This window comes from Myxine glutinosa, chromosome 4, assembly GCF_964187855.1.
Source record: "Myxine glutinosa chromosome 4, kmMyxGlut1.1, whole genome shotgun sequence".
In the NCBI taxonomy this organism is placed as follows: Eukaryota; Metazoa; Chordata; class Myxini; order Myxiniformes; family Myxinidae; genus Myxine; species Myxine glutinosa.
Genome location: NC_136264.1, coordinates 136,292,555 through 136,308,758, shown reverse-complemented (window position 1 = coordinate 136,308,758; position 16,204 = coordinate 136,292,555). Strand labels below are relative to the sequence as shown.

Here is a 16,204-nt window from a genome sequence, read left to right as displayed (position 1 = left end):
TACTATAGTGATATATAGTGATATATGTGGTATTGATATATTTTTTATATAGTGATATATATTTTTTATATTTATCACAGGTGTGGATATATATATATATAATTTATAGTGATATATATTATAGTTTATAGTGATATAAAATAGGATTTCACTTTTTGGAAATGGCCCTTATACTCTGTGCTGTCACGCACAATGTGTACATTAATTATTCCTTTTTACTTACCCAGGTACAAGCAATGGATAAATAGCTCATTCATTTAACGGAAGGGAGACGTAGTGCGACGTAACAGGGCGTGACGGTGATGTATTTGGTGCGTTGTGGAACGTAAGGGGGCGTGGTGGTGACGTGAGCAACGTAATGGGGGTGTGGTGGTAATGTGGGCGGGGTCTAATGGGGGGTGTGAAGGGATTGTGGGCGGGCACTGAACTGTGAGGCGGAGGTGGGATCTGTCAAAGACTCAAAGGGGAAAGTTGAAAAGCTGAGGCATGAGAGGGAGAAGTGTAAGCGCCGAGGGGTTGAGGGAAGAGCGAGAGAAAAGACAGTGGGGGACGGCAGACAGGTCGGGGGAGTGGCGGGAATGCCAAGTGGCGATAAAGAGAGAGCCCATGGTGGTGTATGAGGCCGGGGTGAAGACAGAGGGAATGGCGAAGCCAAAGGCAGAAATCGCGTCTGGGAATCTCGGCGAAAACAAGAAATATAATCGTTACCACAAGAGCGACGCCGTGCAGAGTAAGTTCGGCGGGGCAGAAGAGGAAGAATCGGCTATTCTGGGTGAAGTGGCGGAAGGGGTGTTGGGAATGGAGGAGGAAGAAGAAGAATACGACGATGTGGAATCTCTTTCGGACGCGAACGACGCTAAAAGGACTTCGTCCGAGGATCACAAAGCGCCCATCATACACAGCGGACACTTCATGGTGTCCCGGCCGCACAGCGAGCGTCCTGGACAGAGACGCCGCGCTTCAACCACGTTCAACCACATGGCCTTGCGGACTTACCGCTTCGGCCCGGGCTCCCGTCTCAGCATCGACGGCTCTCTCACCAAGCTCTTCGAGTGCATGAGCCTTGCGTACAGGTGTGCCCTGCATGGGTGTGCTGCTGTGTTCCCTGCACGAGTGTGCCGCTGTGTTCCCTGCACGAGTGTGCCGCTGTGTTCCCTGCACGAGTGTGCCGCTGTGTTCCCTGCACGAGTGTGCCGCTGTGTTCCCTGCACGAGTGTGCCGCTGTGTTCCCTGCACGGGTGTGCCGCTGTGTTCTCTGCACGGGTGTGCTGCTGTGTTCCCTGCACGGGTGTGCCGCTGTGTTCCCTGCACGGTTGTGCCGCTGTGTTCCCTGCACGGTTGTGCCGCTGTGTTCCCTGCACGGGTGTGCCGCTGTGTTCCCTGCACGGGTGTGCCGCTGTGTTCCCTGCACGGTTGTGCCGCTGTGTTCCCTGCACGGGTGTGCCGCTGTGTTCCCTGCACGGGTGTGCCGCTGTGTTCCCTGCACGGGTGTGCCGCTGTGTTCCCTGCACGGGTGTGTTCCTGGCTTTGGTGCGTTGCTGTTTTCCAGGCGCATGTGTGCGACGTCTGCCGTGGGGTCCAGAAAAGATTTGTTGTTTAAGATTATTGATGTGAATCATGATCGACACCTAATCGGTGTGGTTGGTGAGTTATCAAAGCAAGCGAGTGAGTGTGCTTTGGGTGCAAAGGTAAAGGTGTGCAAATAAAACGAAACCCTGAAGGGAGACAAGCGTCGAGTCCAATGAGGTTTTTGACATCCGGTCAAAATTCCATCATTTTGAGAATGTTCTCAAATCCTGCCCTTGTTTCTCCTCTGTCTGATTTGATTTGTAGGTGGACAACATCTCTCCCATACACAAGAAGGGTTCAAAACAGGTGCACACCGAACTGCAGGCCAATGGCCAGGTCTCTCATCATCATTTGATCCCATCCCGTCGCCCAGTTTTGTATTTCTTATCGTTCCTCTCTCATCAATGGATGGAGGCCCTGATCTTCAACAAGAGGTACCACCTGTGTCTGATGAATCACAGATTTTAGGCTGTCTGACACCTCTTTCCTCGACAAACACTTCGTTCCTCGGTGACCTCGTCTATGCATGCAACCAGCCCACACCTCTTGATGGTGTCATTTGATATCCTCTTGGTGGAGGCTTCAGTGCTCCATGGATTAACGCCTGAAATGTCGGCTTCTCCTTGCTTCCGATTGCGGTCGCAGGTCAGCATACCTCGATCAACGTCCTGATGATTTCATCCATTGATCTACCTGTCTACCGACACAGATTGACAATAGGATTGGCAATAGACGATCACCAGCAAGATTCGTTCTTCGTTCTATCTTTCATCCGCATTGTCGATCATGCCACATAATGCCATCTAGTACGACATCCCAAGGACAGACAGCACCTTCTTTCCTCTCATCAGATCAAATGCTGATCTGACATATGGAGTGTCATTCATTATCGCCAAGTCTTCCCTTGCCTCTCTCCATAAGGATCATCTGGTGAACCCACCTATCCACCACTCGAGCAAGTACAGTCACTCGAACGACTGCACCGCGTCATCATCCATGACATCTCATGAGAAAGCCGGAAAATCAAAGCCACCCATGGATTGGTCATCCTTCGTCGTTCCATGAAATCAGATCTACATGGTCTTCAAGTCCTTTGCAGCTCAAAGGAGTAGTGATGTCCCCTATGAGTTGGTATCTTTCTCCCACTCCGATCCAATGATCTCAACAGCATGTATCGCAAAGAAACGGATGTGCAGGCCCTGTTGCTTCCTCAACGCAGACAGGTTGATGTGCTCTTTGTTTGCCATCACCTCTCATGGTCTTGCTGTCCCTGCTCTTGTAGTTCTCCACACTTCCCCATTCCCCACGAGATGCACACCTTTTTCCCAGCAGCCTACTCCTTAAATTTTGAAGTTCCCAGCTTGCTGCTCATTTTTCAAACCTTGTAATTTCTCCTACCTGCAAAAACGACCTTGCTGAATCGGTACAATCCCACTCTTCCCTTGAGGGCTTCATGGCAGCCATACACTATGATCTTGCATCAATTTCTATCTTCCCCCATCCAAAACTTTGATCTCTTCTACTCCGTTAATTTACCCCAAATCCACTTTTTTTTTTGAAATACCGACTTTTTTTTTTATTTCCTGGAAGTTCCAGCAGTGTCCATGTATGTTATACTTTCCCACAACCCCCCCCCCCCCCCCGCCTTCCCATGCCTCCTCCCCCCAAGCCCTCTCCCTCCCACAGATTTTCCATTGTCCCTGTTCTCTGTTGTTGTACTTGTGTGCTTCCCTCTCTCTCCCCATCTTGTCTCCCGCTCCCTTTTTGTATGTTTTGTGTGCCTGTTTGATGTTGTTTTTTGTGATTGATGTTAGCTCTTACACGAGCCTCGATCTTGAATACAAAAAAATAATAATAAAAAAATCCACACATCCAACCCTCATCCCGCATTGGTGTCCCCTACCTCCCCGTCCCGCCTCATCAACCGTCACCTTGCTGTTTCTTGATCAAATAATTGGGCAAGAAAATGTTTTTTCACAAAACCAAAGAAATGTGCTGAAACTCTTACACAATTGTTGAACTTGAGATGAAAACAAGACCATGTGGTTAAGTGGAGGTGGAGTGGTTAAGTGGAGGTATAATACCAAGTGAGGTGTTTTGTATCTTCACGTGACAAATTCCCAACCTTATCGCCTGGTGGCGTGATCCAACAAATTCCATTTCCAAAATGAAATTTTGCTTTGGGCTCCTTGATTATTTTACACTTCGTTTTGTACTCTGCAATTTGAAGACCTTTTTAAAAAATATGACCATAGGAAAAAGACCGAGTGGCCTTTGGGTAGGAGGAGCAGAGCTGGGTGGACGAGCTGCGACAGATGCTGTTTATTTGCCCACTGGGATTCTGCTGACTTGCTGGAATGGTCTCTCTTGGCAAAAGTCGTTTGTTCACTTTGTGGTTCATTCAGCTGTTTACTCAAACTATTTATTTATTTCTTGTAACAGTGAAACGGGTAGTGATCACCTGCGCCACCAAAGGTGGATGGAGGTCATGTTTTCACCCCTGTCTGTTTGTCTGTCTGTTTGTGAACAAAATATCTCAAAAGGTTGTGGACGGATTCGGACGACATTTGGCAGAGATGCAGCGTATGTGACGAGGACGAAATGATTCGATTTTGGTGAAGATCCGGATTCGGATCCGGTTACTCGAATTTTCGAAGTGATTCTTCACCATTTTGAGGTGGGGCCAAAACGACACATTGCGGGATATATCAAAAAGTTGTGGACCGATTTGGACGAAACTTGGTGGACCGGTTGTGTCTGACAAGGACGATTCGATTCGATTTTGGTGAAGATCTGAATATAGATTCGGATATGAGAATTTTTTTTTTTTTTAAAGTGATTCTGCACCATTGAGTGATATGGCCAACCAGGCGGAGGTATACTCTCTACTGAGTGCCGTTCTAGTTTAAACTGTGATCATTTAATACTTTTCATCACACAAAGGGACACTTTTTAATAAAAGACAGCACATGGTGGCCTTCTGAGCTACCTTAACCGTTGGTTGAATTCGGCTCCAGATTGGTGAGATCGTTTCAAGTTGATTGAGCCGGTAAGCCCTCCAGTGAGACTTGAGTCGAACAGTCTGGTAAGAGGCAAAAAAAATGCTCAATAAGTGCTGCTCCTCGCTGCACGGTGGCCCAACAATGTGCGGGATTCGGTCTAACCCTCATTAAGATCTTCGGGTTCTGCGCTTTGAACTCCCTGCTCACGTGAATGATTTCTGGATGCTGCAACGCAATGGCGGTTTGAAGGATACTTGGGAATACAATGTACGACGGGATGCGATGTTTTCGTTGTTTGTTTCTGTTTCATCTGCTGCATGTATTTTGTCACATGGTTATGTTATGTTTTCATCTATAAAACACCTTGAGAATCGTATTAAAGCAAACCGGTTTTACCTGCATAGTTCTGGCATGACGTAACTGGTGATCTTTTTTTGTTTTTGTTTTTCCCTCTTTTTATTTCTGTTATTAGTTTCGTTTTTAAATGTGTAATTTCCGTTTTTACCCCCTTTTCTCACCAGTCACTTTATGCCTAAGTGAAGCTTTTCTGTTTTTCTTTTGGCAGCGGGGGCCTCGTTTCACCAAAGTGGAAAACCTTTAAGGGTTTGCGTCTCCAATGGAAGGACAAGATTCGGCTGAACAATGCCATCTGGAGGGCTTGGTACCTACAGTGTGAGTGTTTTCATATGGTCATGACAACCAAATCATCAGGTGGAGCGGTCAGTCACCATGTATTTGATCAGTGGTTTGCTCTCAATCAGGGACTCTTTTGTTTGCAGGTTTGCTCTCAGTCCGGCACTCTTGTTTACAGGTTTGCTCTCAATCAGGCACTCTTTTGTTTACAGGTTTGCTCTCAGTCCGGCACTCTTTTGTTCACAGGTTTGCTCTCAGTCCGGCACTCTTTTGTTTACAGGTTTGCTCTCAATCAGGGACTCTTTTGTTTACAGGTTTGCTCTCAGTCCGGCACTCTTTTGTTCACAGGTTTGCTCTCAGTCCGGCACTCTTTTGTTTACAGGTTTGCTCTCAATCAGGGACTCTTTTGTTTACAGGTTTGCTCTCAGTCCGGCACTCTTTTGTTCACAGGTTTGCTCTCAGTCCGGCACTCTTTTGTTTACAGGTTTGCTCTCAATCAGGTACTCTTGTTTACAGGTTTGCTCTCAGTCCGGCACTCTTTTGTTCACAGGTTTGCTCGCAATCAGGCACTCTTTTGTTTACAGGTTTGCTCTCAATCAGGGACTCTTTTGTTTCCAGGTTTGCTCTCAGTCAGGCACTCTTTTGTTTACAGGTTTGCTCTCAATCAGGCACTCTTTTGTTTACAGGTTTGCTCTCAATCAGGCACTCTTTTGTTTACAGGTTTGCTCTCAATCAGGCACTCTTTTGTTTACAAGTTTGCTCTCAATCAGGCACTCTTTTGTTTACAGGTTTGCTCTCAATCAGGGACTCTTTTGTTTACAGGTTTGCTCTCAATCAGGCACTTTTGTTTACAGGTTTGCTCTCAATCAGGCACTTTTGTTTACAGGTTTGCTCTCAATCAGGCACTCTTTTGTTTACAGGTTTGCTCTCAATCTGGCACTTTTGTTTACAGGATTGCTCTCAATCAGGCACTCTTTTGTTTACAGGTTTGCTCTCAATCGGGCACTCTTTTGTTTACAGGTTTCCTCTCAATCGGGCACTCTTTTGTTTCAGGTTAGCTCTCAATCAGGCACTCTTTTGTTTCCAGGTTTGCTCTCAATTAGGCACTCTTTTGTTTCCAGGTTTGCTCCCAATCAGGTGCTCTTTTGTTGACAGGTTTGCTCTCAATCAGGCACTCTTTTGTTCACAGGTTAGCTCTCAATCAGGCACTCTTTTGTTTAGAGGTTTGCTCTCAATCGGGCACTCTTTTGTTTACAGGATTGCTCTCAATCAGGCACTCTTTTGTTTGCATGTTTGCTCAATCAGGCACTCTTTTGTTTACAGGTTTGCTCTCAATCAGGCACTCTTTTGTTTCAGGTTTGCTCCCAATCAGGCACTCTTTTGTTTACATGTTTGCTCTCAATCAGGCACTCTTTTGTTTACAGGTTTGCTCTCAATCAGGCACTCTTTTGTTTACAGGTTTGCTCTCAATCAGGCACTCTTTTGTTTACAGGTTTGCTCTCAATCAGGCACTCTTTTGTTTACAGGTTTGCTCTCAATCAGGGACTCTTTTGTTGACAGGTTTGCTCTCAATCAGGCACTCTTTTGTTCACAGGTTTGCTCTCAATCAGGCACTCTTTTGTTTCCAGGTTTGCTCTCAATCAGGCACTCTTTTGTTTCCAGGTTTGCTCTCAATCAGGCACTCTTTTGTTTACAGGTTTGCTCTCAATCAGGCACTCTTTTGTTTCAGGTTTGCTCCCAATCAGGCACTCTTTTGTTTCCAGGTTTGCTCTCAATCAGGCACTCTTTTGCTTCTTGCTCCCAATCAGGCACTCTTTTGTTTCCAGGTTTGCTCTCAATCAGGCACTCTTCTGTTTGCAGGTTTGCTCTCAACCAGGGACTCTTTTGTTTACAGGTTTGCTCTCAATCAGGCACTCTTCTGTTTCCAGGTTTGCTCCCAATCAGGCACTCTTTTGTTTCCAGGTTTGCTCTCAGTCAGGCACTCTTTTGTTTCCAGTTTTGCTCTCAATCAGGCACTCTTCTGTTTACAGGTTTGCTCTCAATCAGGGACTCTTTTGTTTACAGGTTTGCTTTCAGTCAGGCACTCTTTTGTTTCAGGTTTGCTCCCAATCAGGCACTGTTTTGTTTGCAGGTTTGCTCCCAATCAGGCACTCTTTTGTTTCCAGGTTTGCTCTCAATCAGGCACTCTTCTGTTTACAGGTTTGCTCTCAATCAGGCACTCTTTTGTTTCAGGTTTGCTCCCAATCAGGCACTGTTTTGTTTGCAGGTTTGCTCCCAATCAGGCACTCTTTTATTTCCAGGTTTGCTCTCAGTCAGGCACTCTTTTGTTTACAGGTTTGCTCTCAATCAGGGACTCTTTTGTTGACAGGTTTGCTCTCAATCAGGCAGTCTTTTGTTTACAGGTTTGCTCTCAATCAGGCACTGTTTTGTTTACAGGTTTGCTCTCAATCAGGGACTCTCTTGTTTACAGGTTTGCTTTCAGTCAGGCACTCTTTTGTTGACAGGTATGCTCTCAATCAGGCACTCTTTTGTTTACAGGTTTGCTCTCAATCAGGGACTCTTTTGTTTACAGGTTTGCTTTCAGTCAGGCACTCTTTTGTTGACAGGTATGCTCTCAATCAGGCACTCTTCTGTTTACAGGTTTGCTCTCAATCAGGGACTCTTTTGTTTACAGGTTTGCTTTCAGTCAGGCACTCTTTTGTTGACAGGTATGCTCTCAATCCATCAGTTTACAGGTTTTCTCTCAATTAGGCACTCTTTTGTTTCCAGGTTTGCTCTCAATCAGGCACTCTTTTGTTTCCAGGTTTGCTCTCAATCAGGGACTCTTTTGTTTACAGGTTTGCTCTCAATCAGGCACTCTTTTGTTTCAGGTTTGCTCTCAATCAGGCACTCTTTTGTTTCAGGTTTGCTCCCAATCAGGCACTCTTTTGTTTACAGGTTTGCTCTCAATCAGGCACTCTTTTGTTTCAGGTTTGCTCTCAATCAGGCACTCTTTTGTTTCAGGTTTGCTCTCAATCAGGCACTCTTTTGTTTACAGGTTTGCTCTCAATCAGGCACTCTTTTGTTTCAGGTTTGCTCCCAATCAGGCACTCTTTTGTTTACAGGTTTGCTCTCAATCAGGCACTCTTTTGTTTCCAGTTTTGCTCTCAATCAGGCAATCTTTTGTTTCCAGTTTGGCTCTCAATCAGGGACTTTTGTTTACAGGTTTGCTCTCAATCAGGCACTCTTTTGTTTGCAGGTTTGCTCTCAGTCCGGCACTCTTTTGTTTACAGGTTTGCTCTCAATCAGGCACTCTTTTGTTTACAGGTTTGCTCTCAATCAGGCACTTCTGTTTGCAGGTTTGCTCTCAGTCCGGAACTCTTTTGTTTGCCGGTTTGCTCTCAGTCCGGCACTCTTTTGTTTGCAGGTTTGCTCTCAGTCAGGCAATCTTTTGTTTCCAGTTTTGCTATCAGTCAGGCACTCTTTTGTTTACAGGTTTGCTCTCAATCAGGCAATCTTTTGTTTCCAGTTTTGCTATCAGTCAGGCACTCTTTTGTTTACAGGTTTGCTCTCAATCAGGCACTCTTTTGTTTACAGGTTTGCTCTCAATCAGACACTCTTTTGTTTGCAGGTTTGCTCTCAGTCCGGCACTCTTTTGTTTGCAGGTTTGCTCTCAGTCCGGCACTCTTTTGTTTGCAGGTTTGCTCTCAGTCAGGCACTCTTTTGTTTACAGGTTTGCTCTCAGTCAGGCACTCTTTTGTTTACAGGTTTGCTCTCAATCAGGGACTCTCTTGTTTACAGGTTTGTTCGCAATCAGGCACTCTTTTGTTTGCAGGTTTGCTCTCAATCAGGCACTCTTTTGTTTACAGGTTTGCTCTCAATCAGGCACTCTTTTGTTTACAGGTTAGCTCTCAATCAGGCACTCTTTTGTTTGCAGGTTTGCTCTCAATCAGGCACTCTTTTGTTTCCAGGTTTGCTCTCAATCAGGCACTCTTTTGTTCACAGGTTAGCTCTCAATCAGGCACTCTTTTGTTTGCAGGTTTGCTCTCAGTCCGGCACTCTTTTGTTTGCAGGTTAGCTCTCAATCAGGCACTCATTTGTTTACAGGTTTGCTCTCAATCAGGGACTCTTTTGTTTCCAGGTTTGCTCTCAATCAGGTACTCTTGTTTACAGGTTTGCTCTCAATCAGGCACTCTTTTGTTTACAGGTTTGCTCGCAATCAGGCACTCTTTTGTTTACAGGTTTGCTCTCAATCAGGGACTCTTTTATTTACAGGTTTGCTCTCAATCAGGTACTCTTGTTTACAGGTTTGCTCTCAATCAGGCACTCTTTTGTTTACAGGTTTGCTCGCAATCAGGCACTCTTTTGTTTACAGGTTTGCTCTCAATCAGGGACTCTTTTGTTTACAGGTTTGCTCTCAATCAGGGACTCTTTTGTTTACAGGTTTGCTCTCAATCAGGCACTCTTTTGTTTACAAGTTTGCTCTCAATCAGGCACTCTTTTGTTTCCAGGTTTGCTCTCAATCAGGTACTCTTGTTTACAGGTTTGCTCTCAATCAGGCACTTTTGTTTACAGGTTTGCTCTCAATCGGGCACTCTTTTGTTTACAGGATTGCTCTCAATCAGGCACTCTTTTGTTTGCATGTTTGCTCAATCAGGCACTCTTTTGTTTACAGGTTTGCTCTCAATCAGGCACTCTTTTGTTTCAGGTTTGCTCCCAATCAGGCACTCTTTTGTTTACATGTTTGCTCTCAATCAGGCACTCTTTTGTTTACAGGTTTGCTCTCAATCAGGCACTCTTTTGTTTACAGGTTTGCTCTCAATCAGGCACTCTTTTGTTTCCAGGTTTGCTCTCAATCAGGCACTCTTTTGTTTCCAGGTTTGCTCTCAATCAGGCACTCTTTTGTTTACAGGTTTGCTCTCAATCAGGGACTCTTTTGTTTACAGGTTTGCTCTCAATCAGGCACTCTTTTGTTCACAGGTTTGCTCTCAATCAGGCACTCTTTTGTTTACAGGTTTGCTCTCAATCAGGCACTCTTTTGTTTCAGGTTTGCTCCCAATCAGGCACTCTTTTGTTTCCAGGTTTGCTCTCAATCAGGCACTCTTTTGTTTCAGGTTTGCTCCCAATCAGGCACTCTTTTGTTTCCAGGTTTGCTCTCAATCAGGCACTCTTCTGTTTGCAGGTTTGCTCTCAACCAGGGACTCTTTTGTTTACAGGTTTGCTCTCAATCAGGCACTCTTCTGTTTACAGGTTTGCTCTCAATCAGGGACTCTTCTGTTTACAGGTTTGCTCTCAATCAGGGACTCTTTTGTTCACAGGTTTGCTCTCAATCAGGCACTCTTTTGTTTACAGGTTTGCTTTCAGTCAGGCACTCTTTTGTTTCAGGTTTGCTCCCAATCAGGCACTGTTTTGTTTGCAGGTTTGCTCCCAATCAGGCACTGTTTTGTTTACAGGTTTGCTCTCAATCAGGGACTCTTTTGTTTACAGGTTTGCTTTCAGTCAGGCACTCTTTTGTTTCAGGTTTGCTCCCAATCAGGCACTGTTTTGTTTGCAGGTTTGCTCCCAATCAGGCACTCTTTTGTTTCCAGGTTTGCTCTCAGTCAGGCACTCTTTTGTTTACAGGTTTGCTCTCAATCAGGCACTCTTTTGTTTCCAGGTTTGCTCTCAATCAGGCACTCTTTTGTTTCCAGATTTGCTCTCAGTCAGGCACTCTTTTGTTTACAGGTTTGCTCTCAATCGGGCACTCTTTTGTTGACAGGTTTGCTCTCAATCAGGCACTCTTTTGTTTACAGGTTTGCTCTCAATCAGGCACTCTTCTGTTTACAGGTTTGCTCTCAATCAGGGACTCTTTTGTTTACAGGTTTGCTTTCAGTCAGGCACTCTTTTGTTGACGGGTATGCTCTCAATCAGGCACTCTTTTGTTGACAGGTTTGCTCTCAATCAGGCACTTTTGTTTCCAGTTTTGCTCTCAAGCAGGCACTCTTTTGTTTACAGGTTTGCTCTCAATCAGGCACTCTTTTGTTTACAGGTTTGCTCTCAGTCCGGCACTCTTTTGTTTGCAGGTTTGCTCTCAGTCCGGCACTCTTTTGTTTCCAGGTTTGCTCTCAATCAGGCACTCTTTTGTTTACAGGTTTGCTCTCAATCAGGCACTCTTTTGTTTACAGGTTTGCTCTCAGTCCGGCACTCTTTTGTTTGCAGGTTTGCTCTCAGTGAGGCACTCTTTTGTTTACAGGTTTGCTCTCAATCAGGCACTCTTTTGTTTACAGGTTTGCTCTCAATCAATCAGTTTACAGGTTTTCTCTCAATTAGGCACTCTTTTGTTTCCAGGTTTGCTCTCAATCAGGCACTCTTTTGTTTACAGGTTTGCTCTCAATCAGGCACTCTTTTGTTTCCAGGTTTGCTCTCAATCAGGGACTCTTTTGTTTTCAGGTTTGCTCTCAATCAGGGACTCTTTTGTTTACAGGTTTGCTCTCAATCAGGCACTCTTTTGTTTACAGGTTTGCTCTCAATCAGGCACTCTTTTGTTTACAGGTTTGCTCTCAACCAGGCACTCTTTTGTTTGCATGTTTGCTCTCCTTCAGGGATTCTTTTGTTTACAGGTTTGCTCTCAATCAGGCACTCTTTTGTTTACAGGTTTGCTCTCAATCAGGCACTCTTTTGTTTCCAGGTTTGCTCTCAATCAGGCACTCTTTTGTTTACAGGTTTGCTCTCAATCAGGCACTCTTTTGTTTGCATGTTTGCTCTCCTTCAGGGATTCTTTTGTTTACAGGTTAGCTCTCAATCAGGCACTCTTTTGTTTACAGGTTTGCTCTCAATCAGGCACTCTTTTGTTTACAGGTTTGCTCTCGGTCCGGCACTCTTTTGTTTGCAGGTTTGCTCTCAATCAGGCACTCTTTTGTTTGCATGTTTGCTCTCCTTCAGGGATTCTTTTGTTTCCAGGTTTGCTCTCAATCAGGCACTCTTCTGTTTACAGGTTTGCTCTCAATCAGGGACTCTTTTGTTTACAGGTTTGCTCTCAATCAGGCACTCTTTTGTTTACAGGTTTGCTCTCAATCAGGCACTCTTTTGTTTACAGGTTTGCTCTCAGTCCGGCACTCTTTTTTTTACAGGTTTGCTCTCAATCAGGCACTCTTTTGTTTGCATGTTTGCTCTCCTTCAGGGATTCTTTTGTTTACAGGATTGCTCTCAATCAGGCACTCTTTTGTTTACAGGTTTGCTCTCAATCAGGCACTCTTTTGTTTACAGGTTTGCTCTCAGTGAGGAACTCTTTTTGTTTACAGGTTTGCTCTCAGTGAGGAACTCTTTTTGTTTACAGGTTTTCTCTCAGTGAGGAACTCTTTTTGTTTACAGGTTTGTTCTCAGTCAGGGAATGTTTCAATCTCCATACCCCCTATTCCCATTATTTCAGGAGAACTGTCTATTGTTTCTGCTGTCACTACCTTTACAGGGAGGTATTCTCTGTGTTTACTACTCTGGGTGAAAGTCTTGCTCCCGTCCTAATGCTCTTCTTCTTTACTCTTAAACCGTGGCCCCTTGTCATATCACTGTCTACTCTCCTGAAAAACTCTCCTGCACTTCTTTTGTCTATACCCTTCATTACCTTCAACATCTCTATCATCATCCTGTCATAACCACCACCTTTCAAATGTACAAAGCACTGTCTAATTCGGCCACACCTCATAGCCGAGTCTATCTAGGCTTGGAATCCTTCTTGTTGCTCTATGCTGAACCTTCTCGATGGCAGCTACGGCATTCATCAGATGTGGTGATCAAAACTGTACAAAATATTTTAGATAAGGCCTCACTAAATTCCTGTAGTGTTAAAACTACCATTTTTTGATTTATAATTTATCTCTCTATGACTACAACCTAAAATCCTATTGGCCTTACCTATAGCTGCCTGGCATTGTCCTGTCCACTTACCCCCATATGAATTGCTGTGCTACCCCCAGATCATTTTCCTGTCACATGTTCCAGAACTGTTCCTTGCATTGTGTGATCACTATTTTCATTATTCTTACCCATCCCCAGCACCTTACATTTCCGATGATAAACTGCGGCTGCCAATGTTTTTGTCCAATGTATGAAAGTACCTTGACTTTCCTGAATCTAATCAACCCCCTCTAAGTCAGCTATCTACTATCAGCTATCTACCAGCTATCTACCAGCCATCAGCTATCTACCAGCTATCAGCTATCTATCAGCTAAAGTCAGCTATCTACCTTATTACCAAACTTTGTGTCGTATGCATATTTGGAAAGCCGATTCTTAACTCAACAATCCAAATCATTGATGCAAAAATTTTTGAATAACTAGTATGAGTACCCATCCCCAGCGATAGGAAAGCAAGCTAAAGTACCCGTCCCCAGTGATGGGAAGAGTTTAAGTTAAGGTTGGATTTGTCTAAAAGGAGGATAAAAATATAGCCATTGTAAATTGGTACTCCATGAGCATCTGTATTAAATCTACTTAAATCCAGATGTTTGTGTTGATTTTAAAGATTACTGGAAGGGACAATAAAGTGACTGACTCTATGTCTATGGCATCAATACAAGTGAAATTAAAATGCAAACTAACCGGTCAGCAGCTTTTAAAATGCAGCACAGGAAGCGGCCGCCATAAACGGAAGACAGACGAAAGCACAGACAGACACCACGATTCGCAATATATAATAGATTAAAACAGCTCGAATCATCGATACCACTCATTCACCCTCTTTCCACCTCTACTTTCTACACCTCACTTGCATGTACTTACTCTGTACTCTATGCAATTCCTCCTTGAAGCTCGCCCATTTCTCGAAGGCAGACGACCCATGCGTTAGCTTTTCCCCATCTGGAGCACCTATCTTCTCATACCCTGAAATCTAACAACATTGCCCTACTATCCCAAACTCCACATCGAAACAATGTAGTTCCATACACAGTTATGATGACTTGTCCGCAGATGTTCTTCTACCTAAATCATATTGGAATCATTGTATGGGGAGAAAAAGACGTAACACCTCATTCCTCCCTCGTGGGTTTTTCTACAAACTGACTTAACATGGAATCCTGGATTAGATCTAGAAAGTCCTTCTTGGCCCTGCTCTTTCCTCATTCCTGGACCCAATTTATCCATGGCAAATTAAATTACAGTGCAGGTACCCCCATATTCAACGCTCTTCCCTTTCCACATCCCTTTCTGAATTCTTCATGAACTTCTCTCTGTCCGGCTCCTCTCTCTCATCCCAGGAGCCATATCGGATGTAAATGCATCCTACAATTGTTGCATTACTCTTCTAATCCCTTATCTCAATCCACACAGAATCCTCCACATTAACTCACTCCTTCAATGTCATTCCTTACTCTCGACGCAATATTGTCTTTTACCCAGATTGCCACACTTCCTCCTATGTTTGCTTTCCCTTCACACCTGATCTTGTTGTCTTCAATTCCTGTCCTCCAGTTTGATTCCTGTCCCGTCCTCTTCATTAAACCACATCTTACTAGCTACTTTAGCTTCCAACTCTTGCATTTTATTTTTCAAACTCCTGGCATTAGTATAAAATATTTTTAACCTTTCCCTCCTTCAGTTCTTTTTTTTTTTTTTCACTCCTTGAGCTCTAGACCATTGGGTTGCATACAGTCCACCTTACACCCATTCCAAGTATGCTCCGTGCAAGTTGTTTGTGCACCCTTTTTATTTTATTTTTTTCTTCGCCGTAGATGTAAAGCGGCAGAAAAACCCAGTTTGTCATTTTATGACACCTCTGGAGGGCACGGATGATGAGAGTCGGAAGATGGAAGTTGCAGAGGTTGGAGATGCAATGCATTCTGACAGTCTGATATACATTGTGGAATAATTTTATTTGTTTTGTAGACATGTTTGCAGAAAGTTTCCACTAAATGCATGTCCCATACAAATAAACTTTTTTTCTTTTTTTTTTGGGATATGTAGTCAAGGCTCGTGGAAGAGCTAGAACACAGGACGGATCAGGATGCAACATAATAAAAGGAACAGGAGAAGGGAAAAACACTAATAGCAGGGCCAAGCGACAAAATAGATGGACACGGACAAACAAGCGATGCAGGTAATGCTGAGAGGTCGGGGAGAACAAGGGGTGGACAAGATGGATGCAGAAGCAAAATCTTTGGATGGGTGCGGTTGTTTAACGAGTGTAGAAAAGCTCATGGTTTTGGATGGGAGATGATTTGAGATGGTGGTGAACAGTTTGTTCTTGTCTTGAAGACCTTGAGGGAAGAATGAGATCGAAGAGAGTGTGGAAGTTGTTGCTGTTGTTTAGCCTCGGACAGTTCTCTCGAACAAGCCCATGACACGGAGAGTCGGAGACAACTGATTTATCTCCCAGGAGCGACCCAGAGATCCCCCACATCCAGGATAGTGTACCCCCACGTCCATGAAGTCAGGGCCCAGGAGAGTTAGAACGTTAGTGTTAGAGAGTTGGTGTTAGAGAATTGGTGTGAGAGAGTTGGTGTGAGAGAGTTGGTGTGAGAGAGTTGGTGTGAGAGAGTTGGTGTTCGAGAGTTGGTGTTCGAGAGTTGGTGTTCGAGAGTTGGTGTTCGAGAGTTGGTGTTCGAGAGTTGGTGTTCGAGAGAGAGTTCGTGTTAGAGACGCAATATTGTCTGTTAGTGGTGGAGAGGGTGTTAGTGGTGGAGAGGGTGTTAGTGGTGGAGAGGGTTTTAGTGGTGGAGAGGGTGTTAGTGGTGGAGAGGGTGTTAGTGGTGGAGAGGGTGTTAGTGGTAGAGAGGGTGTTAGTGGTAGAGAGGGTGTTAGTGGTAAAGAGGATGTTAGTGGTAGAGAGGGTGTTAGTGGTAAAGAGGATGTTAGTGGTAGAGAGGGTGTTAGTGGTGGAGAGGGTGTTTGTGGTAGAGAGGGTGTTGGTGTTAGAGAGAAGAGGGAAAGGGCCGGTTCATCGAAACTTATCGGCACTCTGACCGTGACCGCGCTGCCCTGACCTATCTGGGCAGTGTATGGAAGTTGGTTCCACAGGTGGGGAAAAAGGGACAAATGAGTGGAGG

At 44.6% G+C, this 16,204-nt stretch overlaps 1 protein-coding gene across 4 annotated transcripts in view; it reads left to right on the top strand.

Annotated features, from left to right (window-relative positions):
• The first annotated feature begins 426 nt into the window (after positions 1–426).
• The window catches only part of MLXIPL (MLX interacting protein like), a 34,912-nt gene continuing 19,134 nt past the window's right edge, over positions 427–16,204 (top strand). The window contains exons 1-3 of one of the 4 annotated variants that reach the window (XM_068113554.2): positions 427–1,073; positions 5,137–5,243; positions 14,891–14,979. In XM_068113554.2, coding sequence (XP_067969655.2) covers positions 487–1,073; positions 5,137–5,243; positions 14,891–14,979 — 783 coding nt within the window. In that variant the 5' untranslated portion in view covers positions 427–486. The remainder of the gene's footprint in view (positions 1,074–5,136; positions 5,244–14,890; positions 14,980–16,204) is intronic. The other 3 variants (XM_068113555.2, XM_068113556.2, XM_068113557.2) reach the window with 3 other exon arrangements.